The 18,978-nt window shown below is 37.7% G+C and overlaps 1 protein-coding gene across 1 annotated transcript in view; it reads right to left on the bottom strand.

Annotated features, from left to right (window-relative positions):
• HDAC9 (histone deacetylase 9) overlaps nt 1–18,978 on the bottom strand; it is an 806,539-nt gene that overhangs the window by 201,212 nt on the left and 586,349 nt on the right. The window contains exons 18-19 of the mRNA XM_060020406.1: nt 2,430–2,485; nt 2,098–2,185 (exon numbers count right to left, since the gene is read on the bottom strand). Coding sequence (XP_059876389.1) covers nt 2,098–2,185; nt 2,430–2,485 — 144 coding nt within the window. The remainder of the gene's footprint in view (nt 1–2,097; nt 2,186–2,429; nt 2,486–18,978) is intronic.

The following is an 18,978-nucleotide window of genomic DNA, read 5'->3' on the forward strand; positions in this document are numbered from 1 at the left end:
GGAAGAAACAGGGGAATTTCCTCAAAGTATCCCTGCAGCTGCAGAATTTGGAAGACTTGAAAGTAAGAATATGCGGGCTGGTGGTGATCTCAGAGGCAACCCTTTGGACAGAACTTCATATGTTTAGAGAATATAAAACAAAAACTTCTCTTTTACTATAGCCTGTTGGGAAATCAGTATCCTTTACGTGGGATAATGGAGCAAATTCATAATCAAAGGCCAGTAAGCTTACAGGACACTCCTAATAGCTACCAAGCAACTTAATTTATAAATCATATCAAATTACATCCAACAAACTTTTATTCTTATATTCATGTACAAAAACAAAACCTTACACACAAATCCTCTGAGGTACAAAATATTCATCTATCACAAGCCAGGCATTTTAGCCTTCAAGTCTCTTGTACAATTCATTGCTTTAGAGTTTGGATGTCACAAATGTGCTTTTAAAGAGCCTCTTAACAGTTATTATCTTCATAGTAGAGGAGATTCCTCAGAAAGTAATACTAAAAAATTCTTAAGGATAGGGTGACAGTTTAACAATCTCCTTCCTGAATAATTGTGACAAATTTAGAAAGCATAGAAAAATTTTCCCACAATCCTTGGTCTTCGTCTGCTACCTTTCTTCAAGTTTTTTGCTTATCGTTCGAGCAAAACTTAAGAGTTCTAGAAACATATTAAATGTTTTTTAAATTTACCATCTTATGAATCATGCAAGCCAATGAATATTAATTATTTAAAACGTCATTTTGTATATACATGGGAAAATAGGTACTGATGTCCTCCTTTTTGTAAAATTTTAAGACCTTGCTGCTGTAGTATATCTAGGCCTTCAACACATTTCTTTAATGTTGAACTATGACCTATACTGAAACATAAGCATGTTTGGAAAATACATGGGAAGTTGGGTTTCAATACCCTCAGCACCAAAGAACTTGCAGAAAGGCTACACTACAGGATGTGGAAAATAACCATTCCTACCAAACAGTACAAATGGTTATCAGTCTTTCATTCCTTTTATCTTCATTTTAACTTGACTAAGTATTTCTTCACATGGCTTGGTTTGTGCTCTCTCAACCCTTTGGTGTGCCTGCTTAACTGAATCGGAGGGCGGGACAGGGAGGCCACGACTTCCCAATAAGATTTAATTATGAGTGCAGATACGAACAAGATTTAGACTATTAAGGCTTGCACTTCAAAAAAAACTTTTAACATATTTTGCCTTTAAATCTTTTATCACCTGCAAAAATTAATTAAGTGCAGATGTAGCAGGTTAGCTTTGGATGCCAGGGTTCATTTCCTGTCTATGCTTTGTCAGACAACCTATTACACCTCCTCGTGAACTGGAGGCAAACCGAAAACGGGGCTCATAAATCACCAGTCAGCTCTCTTTCGCCCTTTCCTGGGTTGGTCCTTTTGTATGGGGCAGATCTCCAGCTCATTATTCACAAATATACTATAGACAACCTGCCAAGTGTCATCTGCATTTAAACAAACCATTTGTTAAACTAATTATAACTCCATTGTGTAAGAATGCATCATGTTAAAATGCAAGACTAATCTAATGCCTCTGACTTTTAATCACTCAGGGTTCCTGCCGGGAGTCATCCCAAACTGGCATACGTGATCTGAGATCTTTTCAGAAAAAATGACATGCTGACTTGTTTTAATAATACCACTGTTGCACAACAAGCAATATGATTGCTAACCAGGGGAAGTGGCCAATTGGTTACCAAAGCAACAGCATTCTTTCCAGCACATCTGACTATTTAAAGTCTATATTCTGCAGGGAAAAGTAAATTCAGGTTCTGTTGGGTTATTTTAACTGTGGAAGTATCAATTCATTTAAGCATCATAAAAGTTGCCCTGATCTGCGCCTTCTTCTCATTAAATTGCAGTTAACACCATGAAAGTGAAACGTGAATGTTTATGGTTTCAGAACTGCAATCCTGAATTTAATGAGTTTCCACATTCAAAGGAAACACACCCTTCAGTTGTTTGCAAGTGCGAAAAGCAAGGCAACCTAACAGAGAAATACAAATACACTCCCTTTTATCTAGAGTCACTGAAAATGCAGCTCTGGCCAGGAATACATACCAGATCTACAATCAATATCTTGCTTATATTTAGTTGGTCTCTCAAGTATTTGGCGGTAATTGCAACTGAATTAAAAAAGCAGAACCCCCTGCGGAATAGAGAAGAACAGAGAAATAAGAAAGCAAATCAGCCAGGAAAACCATTATAAATAATGTTCAGAGCATTTTTTAAAATGCTATATGATCTCTGAAGCCATAAATCTGCTTCTGGGAGTACCTCGCAAGATTTCTCAGTCCATCTGCTAACAATTAGAGGCTTCAGAGACATGCACGGGGCAGGTGACCGCCAGGAACCGTGGCGCTTGGAGATGGGCAACAGTCCCTGGTACTTACATGGCTGTGGATTCTTCAGCGTGATGGCCTGGGGGCCTCACAACAGCAAATCCATTCTGTAAGAACAAGACAGATTTTCATTGATCAGATAGGAGAGGATTGCTTGGATCTCCATGTACTACAGAGCATCAGGCACACACAAAAACACTGAAATCTGTAAGAGGCTTCAGAGCTTGTTTTCTTGCCCCCATTACCATTTCACAGAATGAACAGAAACAATACATATGATCACATTTTCTCAGATCATGTCTCAAAAAGAAGGCTCCCACAGAGCCAGGGGAAGAACGGGGATTTGGGAGTTGTACCTAGCTGGCAAATGTGTACATCAGCTGTTATACTAGCATGATTCATTTTCAAGAACAACTTCTTATTTTATGACACCAGCATCCTAGAGAGGGAGAACAAATTCATTTTTGGTGCAGGTTTGGGTCAAAGTTCGGAAAGACCACGGAGGATCCAAAGTGAAAATTCTTTAGCTGGATTTCCTCAATGATTATTTCTACTCCAACGTCAGCAAAATGATAAATTTACACTCACACACTCACATACACACAAAAGAAACCCAGAAAGGTGAAAAAGAGAACAATGGAAAGCCCATATTTCTTCCAGTCTATAAATTTAGCTTGGATGACTGCCAAGACTTGCAACTTTATTGGATTCCCTAAGTCAATTTCTAGCCCACGTTCTGGAATTTTATAAAGAATTCCAGGGCTGAGTAGCAATCAGATCTATCCATGATCAAGGAATGCCTTAACCTCCAGATTAGTTGGAATGCATCACGGAAAGCTGAAGTAACTCCAGCATGAAGGCAGGGAACTATAAATCCTTGCAAAGCCAGCATGCTCAGAAAAGCTGGGCTGCTTGACGTGAAAAAAGAAATCATTTATCAGATGGCTCACACCACCTTTCACTTAACTATGATACAAGTAACATGCTCACGACAGAATGTTTCTTTAATATACAATCCTAAAACTTTTGAAATAATTTTAATATACCCCAGGGATATTTTTTCCCAGATCTTACCACAAGCATAAAGATAGTCTCAAGAAAAATAACCTATTCCCAACGGCTGTAAATATACATAAATTTTTCTAGAACATAATGGTAATTAACACACAATGAGTTAATTTGCTATATATTTTGATGGGCATATACATAATGATAATCCCAGAAGCAAATTAGAAGTCAATAACACAATACCAATTACAAATCTAGGAATAATGATAAACATACTCCCTATGCTTGTTCTCAAGCAAGTTACTATCTCTGTGGCTATAAAAGATTAATATAAAAGAAACTATTAATGAACAACACAAGACAGTAGAGAGTGCAATTTTAAGATTGTGGAGTGAAACTCTAGAGTGCTACATGACTTCTGACAATGGAGAATTCTGTAATGATTAGATATGTGTGATATGTTTTACTGCGAAAACAGTAGTTAGGGTGAAAATAACAACCAATATAATACAGAGCAAGATAATTAGCATGTAACAAAATTTTACAATTAGATTAACAATACTAATGATCTTTTATAATTCAATTAAAAATACTATGTTTTGTGTATTAAAGGGCATGACTAGACAATACAAAGAAGAAAACATCCAGTAATCAATAACTATAAGAAAAAATATTCACCTTAATTAGTAATCAAATACAAGCAGATGAAAATCCCAATGGGAAGCCATTTTTCCACTTAGGACATTAAAACTTTTAAAAATATTCCATGCTGACAATGGAGGGGTGCCTATATACTGATAAATGATGTCTGCAGGAGGATAATTTATTATAGTCTTTCTGGAAAATAATCTACCTCTATACATTTAGAGCCTTTATAAAACATTTACCCTTTGAACCAGTAATCTACTTAAAAGATTTTTGCTCTAAAAGTGTTATTGTGTAGACAAGTATTTATGTAAAAGATAATGTTTTATTTACAACAGGAAAAATGGGAATGATCTAAGTTGGTTAATATTAGGAGAATGGTTAAATGAAATATGGTACATCTATACCATAGAATATTAGAGAGCCATTAAAATTTTGTTATAAATATTTAGTGGAACAGTAAAGACTTAGCAATTTACAAGTACTGGTGTTGAAAATAATACATACAGCGTGATATATCTGAGTGATAGTATTATGTGGATTATATTTATAATTTCAAGTATTTTCCAAATGGTTTTACAACAAACGTCAATTATTTCAGAGTGAAAAAATACTATAAAACAAAGAGAAAGTTAAGAGGTAAATTTTAAAGGGTCCTTACAAGAAGAGTTGTGTTCATAAAGGTGAAAAAGGACTTAAATGGTATTCTGGGCAGGGGGAAAAGCATAAACATGGCTCAGAGAAAAAGAATTTTAGGAAGTATTATGTACAGAAAATGAACCTGAATAGAGTTCATGTTAAGGAAAAAAAATGGAAGTGAAATAGCACAGGTAACTAGCTAGATTATAGAAGACAAAAAGCCAAATAGAATTTAATTCCATCTCCTTCTTTTCTCTTATGGCCAAATTCCTTGAATAAAAGGTCTGCCTTTCACTTTACAGTTGTCTTCAGTCACCTCTACCACTTTGCTCAACTACTTGATTTTAGATTGAAAATTATCTTCTTGCCAATAACAAATATTTTCTTAGTTATCATGGTCCACCCAAACTTTCCAATGTGTTCTCAGGAATGGCAAACTCCCCTACATTTTCCAAGTCTTTTCTGAGGGGCCCCTGCCTTTCCTTAGTTGAAACCTGGCAAGGCTGCTTCTCCCATAATATGCTCAGGTGGTAGCTATTTCCTCTCTCACATCTCACCAACCTGCCTGCAGCAGAAGATGGAGCTTGTGTTCTCCTTTCTCATGGCTGCTTTGAGACCATGAGGCCCACTGCACCAATCCTCCACAACACTTTCTTGTAAAAAAGGATTAGATCACCCAGAAAGAGAGAAGATAGAACACAATTAAGATGACTGAGTCCTGGGGTAGTCCAGCTCTCTTTCCCTCCTGTTGGACTAGAGGAGTTGTTAGTCCTCCTAGAAACTATCACCTGTGGTTAGGATACCATCCCCTCCTACTTTTCCACTATCATTTATGTTTTCCTCACTAACATATTAAATTCATATTAAAATTCCCAATTATATACATTTCATCAAGATTTAAATAGGCTCAAGTTCCTGCCATCTTGAAAATAAAATTATATATATGTTAACTAAGACAATACACACACCCACACTATACATATACATATATATGTATATGTATATATATATATATGTGTGTGTGTGTATATATATATATATATATATATATATCCATCCTTACTTTGATTGACCCTTCTAACTGCCACATGTCTTTTCTTCCCCTTTAAAACTCTTGAAAACGTGGTTTAACCTGCTTTCTCTTTTTGCGTTTTCCTCACCTCTGCCTCAGTCACCTATCTCTAACTTATCTTCCACCTCCATTAGTCCATTAATGAAGTTTTTACTAAGATCACCAATAGCCTCCATGTCATTAAATCTAATGAGATTTTTATGCTCTCAGGCTACTTGGTCTCATTAGCTTTCAACACTACTGGCTACACCTTCCTTTTTAAAAGATTCTCTTCCCTTGGCTTCTGTGACTTCATACCTTCCTGGCTTCTTTATCTCTCTTTCAACTTCCTACTCAGTCTCCCTTAAGGCTCATACTCCTCAATCTGTTCATTAAATACTGAAGTTACTCAAAGCCCAGTCTTAGGCTTCTCCTCTCCTCTTTCTATACTTACTTCGTAGGCAATGGCACAACTGTCGTGGAATTCAATTACCACCCATCATCAGATACTTCACAGATTTTTATTTCCAGGATGAACCCTGCTCTGAGTACCAAAATACCAGCCCACTTCCTTGATATCTTCGCTGGGATATCCCAAGGTCACGTCAAATTTAGAATATCCAAGATCAAGCTCCTGATCTTCTCACAGTCTTCCCTAACTTACCAATGATACCATGATTCATCCAGTAGCTCAAGTCAGGGACCAGTGAGTTATCCTTAATGGCTCCCTCTCCCTATTGTTCTTCTATCTCATTTTAATTCATGACCAATTCCTGTTGATTTTGCTTTTAAATATCACTCAAATCTATGTACTTATATCTATATCCATTCCTTGAATATTTTGCCTTTGGAATTTCTGCCTTTGTCTCCATCACTCAGTTAATTTCTTAGCGATTTCAATAACCACACAGAATATCTATTCAATATCATGATTTCTTAGTTCTCTGACTCCTTGCCTTCCATAAATCTGTCTTCTATTTACAGCCATACTCCTAGACCTTGCCATTACCAATAAATAACGACATCTCCTCCAAAATCTCAATGTCAAATATCCTACTCTCCTACTCTCCTATTTTCCAGTCGAGACTTCAGCAGCACTGGGACTTCCAATCCTTTGACGTTACTTAACTTAAAAAAATTTTTTTTTGATGTGGACCATTTTTAAAGTCTTTATTGAATTTGTTACAAGATTGCTTCTGTTTTGGTTTTCTGGCCACGAGGCATGTGGGATCTTAGCTCCCTGACCAGGGATTGAACCCGCACCTCCTGCATTGGAAGGTGAAGTCTTAAGCACTGGACTGCCAGGGAAGTCCTGACCTTACTTAACTTTTGATGTACATCATTCAATCCCCAACACCATGTTCCCTTCCCTCCTTATCTGACTTAGACTTCACAGTCCATTATTATATTTACTTCCTTGCATATATTTTTAGACAACTTGTCCTTTTTTCCTTCCAACATACTCCCCTGGTGTGTTGGTCTGCTAGGCTCCCAAAATAAAATACCACAGGCTGGGTGCCTTAAACAACATAAGTTTATTTCTCTTAGTTCTCGGGGCTGGAAGTTGAGATTAAGGTTTGGCAGGGTTCGGTTTCTGTTGAGAGCTTTCTTCCTGCCTTGCAGATCCATCTCCTTTGTCCCTAGAGTCCTCACACAAGGCCATTCTCTGAGTGCATGTATAAAAGCACAGAGAGAACTATGGTGTCTCTTCCACTTCTTATAAGAACACCAACCCTATTGCATTAAGGTCCCACCCTTATGAAATCATGCAACCTTTATCATTCCCTCACAGACCCTTTCTCTAAATTTGGTCACATGGGGAGTTAGGGCTTCAACATATAAATCTTGGGGGACACAAATATTCAGTCCACAACATACTTTTAGTCACTTTGTCCTTTTCTTCCTTCAACATACTCCCCTGGTAAAACTGTAACTCTGATTAAACACAATTTGCATCTGCTCTGTCCCTGCACCTAAGCATATATAAAACCCACACGCCTGGTCTTCCTTTAAATTCACGATTAGAAACCTCGGTAGGCTCTTCATGATGCCTAGCAATCATACTATATCCCTTAGTCGATTAACTCTCCAAGCCTTTCGTATGTTATTTCTACCCTCTTCTCTTTCTTCAAATCTCCACTAACCCCTACTCACCCTTTACCCTTTGTGATGACTTTGCCTCTTATTTCACTTATAAAATGGAAGCAATTAGAATAAAATTTCCTCATCCTTCCATAATAAACTCTATCCATTTACTAGTCCCCAATAAGATCTAAGGGCAATTAATTTCCCTGTGCTGCTTCTCTTACCTATTCAAAGACAAAGTACCTATAGTTTCCCCTTCTCTCTACAATATCATTAATTATTTCATCTGTTAGATTATTGCCACCACAGTAAAAAACATATTTATTTTTCCTCTTAATATAAACAAAACCAAAATGACAAATAAGAGTATTATATTATAATGCTATAATGTAATACATAACACAAAAATAATATAATGCAAATAATAATATGATAGATAATAAACTCCAATATTTGATATTCATTTAATCCAAAAATATCTGAGGGCAGATAATATTATTATTTCTATATCACAAATAAGGAAATGAAGGCACAGAAAGATTAAAGAACTTGCTTTAGGTTCATGTCTAGCAAGTGACAGCTGGGATTCCATCTCACACACTCTGACACCTAAGAACAAGCATTTAAGACCAACAACACTGCACAAATGATCTGGCCTCTGCCCACCTATTTTTTGTTTTTTTGCATTTTTTAAATTTATTTATTTTTTAACATCTTTATCGGAGTATAATTGCTTTACAATATTGTGTTAGTTTCTGCTGTACAACGAAGTGAATCAGCTATATTTATACACATATCCCCATATCGCCTCTCTCTTACGTCTCCGCCAACCCTCCCTATCCAACCTCTCTAGGCGGTCACAAAGCACCGAGCTGATCTCCCTGTGCTATGCAGCTGCTTCCCACTAGCTATCTATTTTACATTTGGTAGTGTATATATGCCAATCCTACTCTTTCACTTCTTCCCAGTTTACACCTCCCTGTCCCGGTGTCCTCAAGTCCATTCTCTACATCTGTGTCGTTATTCCTGTCCTGCCCCTAGGTTCATCAGAAGCAGTTTCTGGTTTGTTTTTTTTTTAGATTCCATATATATGAGTTAGCATATGGTATTTGTTTTTCTCTTTCTGACTTACATCACTCTGTATGACACACTCTAGGTCCATCAACCTCACTACAAATAACTCAACTCCGTTTCCTTTTATGGCTGAGTAACATTCCACTGTATATATGTGTCACAACTTCTTTATCCATTCATGTGTCCATGGACACCTAGGTTGCTTCCATGTCCTGGCTATTGTAAATAGGGTTGCAATGAACATTGTGGTACATGACTATTTTGAATTATGGTTTTCTCAGGGTATATACCCATCAGTGGGATTGCTGAGTCATATGGTAGTTCTATTTTTAGTTTTTTAAGGACCCTCCATACTGTTCTCCATAGTGGCTGTATCAATTTACATTCCCACCAACAGTGCAAGAGGGTTCCCTTTTCTCCACACCCACTTCAGCATTTATTGCTTGTAGATTTTTTTGATGATGGCCATTCTGACCGGTGTGAGGTGATACCTCATTGTACTTCTCATTTGTATTTCTCTAATGGTTAGTGATGTTGAGCATCCGTTCATGTGTTTGTTGGCAATCTGTATATCTTCTTTCGAGAAAGGTCAATTTAGATCTTCTGCCCATTTTTTGATCTGGTTGTTTTTTTGATATTCAGCTGCATGAGCTGTTTATATACTTTGCAGATTAAGCACTTGTCAGTTGCTTCATTTGCCAATCTTTTCTCCCATTCTGAAGGTTGTCTTTTCATCTTGTTTACGGTTTCCTTTGCTGTGCAAAAGCTTTTAAGTTTCATTAGGTCCCATTTGTTACTTTTGTTTTTATTTCCATTTCTCTAAGAGGTAGGTCAAAAAGGATCTTGCTGTGATTTATGTCAAAGAGTGTTCTGCCTATGTTTTCCTCTAAGAGTTTTAGAGTGTCTGGCCTTACATTTAGGTCTTTAGCCATTTTGAGTTTATTTCTGTGTATGGTGTTCTAATTTCATCCTTTTACATGTAGCTGTCCAGTTTTCCCAGCACCACTTATTGAAGAGGCTGTCTTTTCTCCGTTGTATATTCTTGTCTCCTTTATCAAAGATAAGGTGATCACAGGTGTGTGGATTTATCTCTGGGCTTTCCATCCTATTCCACTGATCTATATTTCCATTTTTGTGCCAGTACCATACTGTCTTGATTACTGTAGCTTTGTAGTTCAGTCTGAAATCAGGGAGCCTGATTCCTCCAGCTCCGTTTTTCTTTCTCAAGATTGCTTTGGCTATTCGGGGTCTTTTGTGTTTCCATACAAAAATTGTGGAATTTTTTCTAGTTCTGTGAAAAATGCCAGTGGTAGTTTGATAGGGATTGCATTGAATCTGTAGATTGCTTTGGGTAGTATAGTCATTTTCACAATGTAGAGTCTTCCAATCCAAGAACATGGTCAATCTCTCCATCTGTTTGTATCATCTTTAATTTCTGTCATCAGTGTCTTACAGTTTTCTGCATATATGTCTTCTGTCTCCTTAGATAGGTTTATTCCTAGGTATTCTTTTTGTTGCAATGGTAAATGGGACTGTTCCCTTAATTTCTCTTTCAGATTTTTCATCATTAGTGTATAAGAATGAAAGAGATTTCTGTGCATTAATTTTCTATCCTGCTACTCTACCAAATTCATTTGTTAGCTCTGGTAGTGTTCTGATAGCATCTTTAAGATTCTCTATGTATAGTATCATGTCATCTGCAAACAGTGACAGCTTTACTTCTTCTTTTCCATTTTGACTTCCTTTTATCTCTTTTTCTTCTCTGATTGCTGTGGCTAAAACTTCCAAAACTATGTGGAATAACATCAGTGAGAATGGGCAACCTTGTCTTGTTCCTGATCTTAGTGGAAAAGGTTTAAGTTTTTCACCACTGAGAATGATGTTGGCTGCGGGTTTGTCGTACATGGCCTTTATTAGGTTGAGGTAAGTTCCCTCTATGCCTACTTTCTAAATAGCTTTTATCATAAATGGGTGTTGAATTTTGTCATAAGCTTTTTCTGCATATATTAAGATTATCATATGGTTTTACCCTTCAGTTTGTTAATGTGGTGCATCACATTGATTGATTTGCGTATATTGAAGAATCCTTGCATTCCTGGGATAAACCCCACATGACCATGGTGTATGATCCTTTTAATGTGCTGTTGGACTTTCTTTGCTAGTATTTTGTTGAGGATTTTGCATCTATGTTCATCAGTTATATTTGTCTATAGTTTTCTTTTTTTGTGACATCTTTGTCTGGTTTTGATATCAGGGTGATGGTGGTCTCGTAGAATGAGTTTGGGAGTGTTCCTCCCTCTGCTATATTTTGGAAGAGTTTGAGAAGGATAAGTGTTACCTCTTCTCTAAATGTTTGATAGAATTTGCCTGTGAAGCCATCTGGACCTGGGGTTTTGTTTGTTGGAAGATTTTTAATCACAGTTTCAATTCCAGTGCTTGTGATTGGTGTGTTTATATTTTCTATCTCTTCCTGGTTCAGTCTCGGAAGGTTGTGCTTTTCTAACAATTGGTCCATTTCTTCCTGGTTGTCCATTTTATTGGCATGGAGTTGCTTGTAGTGATTCCACATGATTCTTTGTATTTCTGCAGGGTCAATTTTTACCTCTCCTTTTTCATTTCTAATTCTGTTGATTTGAATCTTCTACCTTTTTATCTTGATGAGACTGGCTAATGGTTTATCAATTTTGTTTATCTTCTCAAAGAACCAGCTTTTAGTTTTACTGATCTTTGCTATTGTTTCCTTCATTTCTTTTTCACTTATTTCTGATCTGATCTTTATGATTTCTTTCCTTCTGCTAACTTTGGGGCTTTTTTGTTCTTCTTTCTCTAATTGCTTTAGGTTAAGGTTAGGTTGTTTATTTGAGATGTTTCTTGTTTCTTGAGGTGGGATTGTATTGGTTTAAACTTCTGTCTTAGAACTGCTTTTGCTGCATCCCATAGGTTTTAGGTCATCGTGTTGTCACTGTCATTTGCTTCTAGGTATTTTTTGATTTCCTCCTTGATTTCTTCAGTGATCTCTTGTTTAATTAGTAGGGTATTGTTTAGCTTCCATGTGTTTGTAGTTTTTACAGATTTTTTCCCTCTAATTGATATCTAGTCTCATAGTGTTGTGGTTGGAAAAGATATTTGAGATGATTTCAATTTTCTTAAATTGACCAAAGCTTGACTTGTGACCCAGGATATGATCTACCCTGGAGAATGTTCCATGAGCACTTGAGAAGAAAGTGTATTCTGTTGTTTTTGGATGGAATGTCCTATAAATATCAATTAAGTCCAACTTGTTTAATATATCATTTGAAGCTTGTGTTTCATTATTTATTTTCATTCTGGATGATTTGTCCATCGGCAAAAGTGAGGTTTCCCCTACTATGATTGTGTCACTGTCTATTTTCCCTTTTATGGCTGTTAGCATTTGCCTTATGTACTGAGGTGCTCCTATGTTGGATGCATAAATATTTACACTTGCTATATCTTCTTCTTGGATTGATCCATTGATCACTGGGTAGTATCCTTCTTTGTCTCTTGTAATAATCTTTATTTTAAAGCCTATTTTGTCTGATATGAGAACTGCTATCCAGCTTTCTTTTGATTTCATTTGCCTGGAATATCTTTTTTCATCCCCTCACTTTCAGTCTGTTTATGTGTCTCTAGGCCTGAAGTGGAGACAGCATATATATGGGTGTTGTTTTTCTATCCATTCAGCCAGTCTATGTCTTTTGGCTGGAGCATTTAATCCATTTACATGTAAGGAAATTATCAATATGTATGTTCCTATTACCATTTTCTTAATTGTCTTGGATTTGTTTTTGTAGGTCTTTTCCTTCTCTTGTGTTTCCTGCCTAGAGAAGCTCCTTTAGAATTTGTTGTAAAGCTGGTTTGGTGGTGCTGAATTCCCTTAAGTTTTGCTTGTCTGTAAAGGTTTTAATTACTTGGTTGAATCTGAATGAGATCCTTGCTGGGTAGAGTAATCTTGGCTGTAGGGTTTTCCCTTTCATCACTTTAAATATGTCCTGCTACTCCCTTCTGGCTTGCAGAGTTTCTGGTGAAAGATCAGCTGCTAACCTTATGGGGATTCCGTTGTATGTTATTTGTTGCTTTTCCCTTGTTGCTTTTAATATTTTTTCTTTGTATTTAATTTTTGATAGTTTGATTAATATGTGTCTTGCAGTATTTCTCCTTGGATTTATCCTGTATGGGACTCTCTGCCCTTCCTGGACTTGATTATTTCCTTTCCCATGTTAGGGAAGTTTTCAACTATAATCTCTTCAAATATTTTCTCAGACCCTTTTTTTTTCTCTTCTTCTTCTGGAACCCCTATAATTCAAATGTTCCTGTGTTTAATGTAGTCCCTGAGGTCTCTGAGACTGTCCTCAACTCTTTTCATTCTTTTTTCTTTATTCTTCTCTGTGGTAATTATTTCCACTACTTTATCTTCCAGGTCACTTATCCATTCTTCTGTATCAGTTATTCTGCTATTGATTCCTTCTAGAAAATTTTTAATTTCATTTATTGTGTGGTTCATCATTGTTTGCTCTTCAGTTCTTCTAGGTCCTTGTTAAACGTTTCTTGTATTTGCTCCATTCTATTTTAAAGATTTTGAATCATGTTTACTATCATTACTTTGAATTCCTTTTCAGGTAGACTGCTTATTTCCTCTTCATTTGTTTGGTATGGTTGGTTTTTACCTTGTTCCTTCATATGCTTCATATTTCTCTGTCTTCTCATTTTGCTTAACTTACCGTGTTTGGGGTCTCCTTTTCACAGGCTGCAGGTTCATAGTTCCTGTTGTTTTTGGTGTCTGCCCCCAGTGGGTAAGGGTGGTTCAGTGGGTTGTGTAGGCTTCTTTGTGGAGAGGACTGGTGCCTGTGTTCTGGGGTGTGGGGCTGGACCTTGTCTTTCTGGTGGGCAGGGCTGCATCCAGTGGTGTGTTTTGGGATGTCTGTGACCTTATTATGATTTCAGGCAGCGTCTCTGCTAATGGGTGGGGTTGTGTCCCTGTCTTGCTAGTTGTTTGGCATGGGGTGTCCAGCACTGGAGCTTGCTGGCCGTTGGGTGGAGCTGGGTCTTAGTGTTGAGACGGAGATCTCTGGGAGAGCTCTCGCCAATTGATATTACATGGGGCCGGGAGGTCTCTGGTGATCCAATGTTCTGAACTTGGCTCTCCTACCTCAGAGGCTCAAGCCTGACACTCGGCCGGAGCACCAAGACCCTGTCAGCAACATGGCTCAGAAAAAAAGGGAGAAAAAAAAAAGAAAGAAAGAAAAAAAGAAAGAAAAAAAACAAGTAAAATATAATAAAGTTATTAAAATAAAAAGTATAGTATTAAAAAATAAAAAGTAAAAAAATAATAATAATAATAAGAAAGAAAGAAGAGAGCAACGAAACCAAAAAACAAATCCACCAGTGATAAAAAGTGGTAAAAAAATATACAAAAAAAAAAAAAGAAAAAAACAGACAGACAGAACCCTAGGAAAAATGGCAAAAGCAAAGCTATACAGACAAAATCACACAAAGAAGCATACACATACACACTCACAAAAAGAGATAAAGGAAAAAATATATATATATATTTTTAAAAAATGACGAGAGCAACCAAATCAATAAACAAATCTACCAATGATAATAATCCCTAAATATTAAACTAAGATAAACATAAAACAGAACACAAATTAGATGCAGAAAGCAAACCCCAAGTCTACAGTTGCTCCCAAAGTCCACCACTTCAATTTTGGGAGGATTCATTGTCTATTCAGGTATTCCGCAGATACAGGGTACATCAAGTTGATTGTGGAGATTTAATCCGCCACTCCTGTGGCTGCTGGGAGAGATTTCCCTTTCTCTCCTTTGTTCGCACAGCTCCTGGGGTTCAGCTTTGGTTTTGGCCCCACCTCTGCATGTAGGTTGCCCTCAGGCTTCTGTTCCCGCCCAGAGAGGATGAGGTTAAAGCAGAGGCTGATTAAGGGGCTCTGGCTCACTCATGCCAGGGGGGAGGTAGGGTTACGGCAGTTATAATTAGAATACAGGGAGAGCCTGCAGTGGCAGAGGCTGGCTTGATGTTGCGACAGCCTGAGGTGCGCCGTGTGTTCTCCCGGGTAAGTTGTCTCTGGATCATGGGACCATGCCAGTGGCGGGCTGTACAGGCTCCCGGGGTGGGGGGGAGGTGTGGATAGTGACCTGTGCTTGCACACAGGCTTCTTGATGACTGCACCAGTAGCGTTAGCACTTCATGCTCATCTGTGGGGTCTGAGCTGATAGCCATGGCTCGCGCCGGTCTCTGGAGCTTGTTTAGGCAGTGCTCTGCCTTCTGTGGGTAAACAGGGGAGGAATCCTCTCTCCTCATGCACCCCGAAACAATGGTCTCTTGAATCTTACACAGGTCCAGACTTTTTCCCAGACTCCGTCCCGGCTAGAGGTGGCACACTAGCCCTCTTCAGACTGTCTTCACGCAGCCAATCCCAGTCCTCTCCCTGGGATCTGAACTCCAAAGCCTGAGCCTCAGCTCCGACCTCCCACACGCCTTGGCAAGTGAACAGACAGGCTCTCAGGCTGGTGAGTGCTGGTTGGCACTGATCCTCTGTGCGGGAATCTCTCCACTTTGCCCTCTGCACCCCTGTTGCTGTGCTCTCCTCCATGGCTCTGAAGCTCCCCCGCCACCACCCCCCGTCTCTGACAGTGAAGGGAATTCCTAGTGTGTGGAAACTTTTCCTCCTTCACAGCTCCCTCCCAGAGGTGCAGGTCCTATCCATATTCTTTTGTCTGTTTTTTCTTTTTTCTTTTGCCCTACCCATGTATGTGGGAATTTTCTTGCCTTTTGGAAAATCTGAGGTCTTCTGCCAGCATTCAGTAGGTGTTCTGTAGGAGTTGTTCCACATGTAGATGTATTTTTAATGTATTTGTGGGGAGGAAGGTGACCTCCACGTCTTACTCCTCCACCATCTTGAAGGTCCCCCTCTCTGCCACCTCTTCAACTTCATCTTATACCACCATCCACTTTGGTTTCTCCACTCCAGCTACACTGACCTTCAGATTCTTCCAGCATGCCTTGTTTCCTCTAGCCACAACCCCTTGCACATGCTCCTAGTTCTGTGTGGAATGTCTTCCACTTACCTACCCTCTCTTTTATCTGGATAATGCCTCCTGATCTGCACACTTCAACTCCAACATCATTTCCCCAGGAAAACCATCTCTGAACCTGCATAGGTCACCAACAGTTTCCTGTATAAAGTGCTCTTAGAGATCTGCCAAGCCTTGTTTGTGAGAATCATCTTAATTTGTAACAATACACTCATTAGTATGATTATCCGATTTATTATTTTTGATTAATGTGATTTATATGGTTAGTATCCACACCCCTACTCCCCATAGTGGGGTCACCACTTTATGACTTGGCTCACCTTTTTATCTTCTAGACTTACATAGTGCCTGTAGACTTAACACAGTGACTACTGGTCAATAAAGAAAGATAAAACAATTTGTGAATACATATTACCCTGGTTTTTATCCCTCTGGTCCTTTGTTCTCACCTCAGCAACTAGTACTTCCTTCTTTCAAGGTTCCAGCTTTTGCATCCCAGCTTTCTTTGGGACGCTGCCTATTAGACTATGTAACATCTTCTTAGAAGCACATAAAATATTTTGTTTCTTACACTTAATGGAGTCTTTGATTTGATGAACTATTGTGGAAAGTGCTTTAAAATGACTTTTTTATTCTTATGGAAATATCTGATTTTCACACTGGATTCTGAGTCTCTTGACAAGTTTTTTTTATATTTTTCTATATTTTTTCCATTTGTTTTGCCTTATTGTCTGGCACAGATATTTGTTGTACATGATACTGCCTGACTGAGGTTTTTCCGTAGCTCAAGAATATATACCTTCAGGAAGAAACAGCAACTATGAATATACCAATCACAAGTACTGAAACTGAACTTGTGATTAAAAAACTTCCAACAAACAAAAGTCCAGGACCAGATGGCTTCACAGGTAAATTCTATCAAACATTTAGAGAGGAGCTAACACCTATCCTTCTGAAACTCTTCCAAAAAATTGCAGAGGAACACTCCCAAGCTCATTCTATGAGGCCACCATCACCTGCATACCAAAACCATACAAAGATACCACACAAAAAAAATACAGGCCAGTATCACTGATGAACACAGATGCAAAATTCCTCAACAAAATACTAGCAAACAGAATCCAACAACACATTAAAAGGATCATACACCATTATCAACTGGGATTTATCCCAGGGATGCAAGGATTCCTCCATACATGCATATCAATCAATATGATATACCACATTAACAAACTGAAGAATAAAAACCATATGATCATCTCAACAGGTGTAGAAAAAGCTTTGGACAAAATTCAATACCCATTTATGACAAAAACTCTCCAGAAAGTGGGCATAGAGGGAATCTAGCACATAACAAAGGTCATAACAAAGGTCATATATGACAAAAAGTCACAGCTAACATCATTCTCAACAGTGAAAAACTGAAATCACTTCCTCTAGGATCAACAACAAGACAAGGATGTCCATTCTCGCCACTATTATTCAACATAGTTTTGGAAGTTCTAGTCACGGCAATCAGAGAAAGAAAAGAAATAAAAGGAATCCAAACTGGAAAAGAAGTAAAACTGTCACTGTTTGCAGATGACATGATACTATACATAGAAAATCCTAAAGATGCTACCAGAAAACTACTAAGAGCTCATCAATGAATTTGGTAAAGTTGTAGGATACAAAATTAATACACAGAAATCTCTTGTATTCTTATACACTAACAATGAAAGATCAGAAAGAAATTGAGGAAATAATACCATTTACCATCATATCAAAAAGAATAAAATGCCTAGGAATAAACCTACCTAAGGAGGCAAAATACCTGTATCCAGCAAAGTATACAATGCTGATGAAAGAAATCAAAGAGGACACAAAAAGATGTAGAGATACACCATAATCTTAGATTGAAACAATCAGTATTGTCAAATGACTATTCTACCCAAAGCAACCTATAGATTCAATGCAATCCCAATCAAATTACCAATGGCATTTTTCACAGAATTAGAACAAATATTCTACAATTTGTATGAAACACAAAAGATCCCAAATAGCCAAAGCAATCTTGAGAAAGAATAATGGAGCTGGAGGAATCAGGCTTCCTGACTGAAGATTATACTACAAAGCTACAGTCATCAAAACAGTATGGTACTGGCACAAAAACAGAAATATAAATCAATGGAACAGGATAAAATGTACAGAAATAAACCCACGCACCTATGGTCACCTAATCTATGACAAAAGAGGCAAAAATATAATGGAGAAAAGACAGTCTCTTCAATATGTGGTGCTGGGAAAACTGGACAGCTACATGTAAACAAATGAAATTAGAACACTCTCTAACAATATATACAGAAATAAACTCAAAATGGATTAAACACCTAAGTGTAAGACCAGATACTATAAAACTCTTAGAGGAGAACATAAGCAGAACACTCACATAAATCACAGCAAGATCTTTTTTGACCCACACCCTACAGTAATAAAAATAAAAACAACAATAAACAAATGGGACCTAATGAAACTTTAAAGCACAACAAAGGAAACCATAAACAAAACGAAAAGACAACCCTCAAAATGGGAGAAAATATTTGCAAATGAAGCGACCGACAAGGGATTAATCTCCAAAACATACAAACAGCTCATGCAACTCAATATCAAAAAAACCAAACAACCCAATCAAAAAATGACTGGAAGATTTACATAGATATTCCTCCAGAGAAGACATACAGATGGTCAAAAAGCACATTAACAGATGCTCAATACTGATAATTATTAGAGAAATGCAAATCAAAACTACAATGAGGTATCACCTCACACCAGTCAGAATGGCCATCATCAAAAAATCTGCAAACAATAAATGCTGGAGAGGATGTGGAGAAAAGGGAACTCTCCTACACTGTTGGTGGGAATGTAAATTGGCACAACCATTATGGAGAACAGTATGGAGGTTGCTTAAAAAAGTAAATATAGGACTATAATATGATCCAGCAATCCCACTCTTGGGTATATATCTGGAGAAAACCATAATTGGAA

The sequence above is a fragment of the Delphinus delphis genome, chromosome 9 (assembly GCF_949987515.2).
Source record: "Delphinus delphis chromosome 9, mDelDel1.2, whole genome shotgun sequence".
NCBI lineage: Eukaryota > Metazoa > Chordata > Mammalia > Artiodactyla > Delphinidae > Delphinus > Delphinus delphis.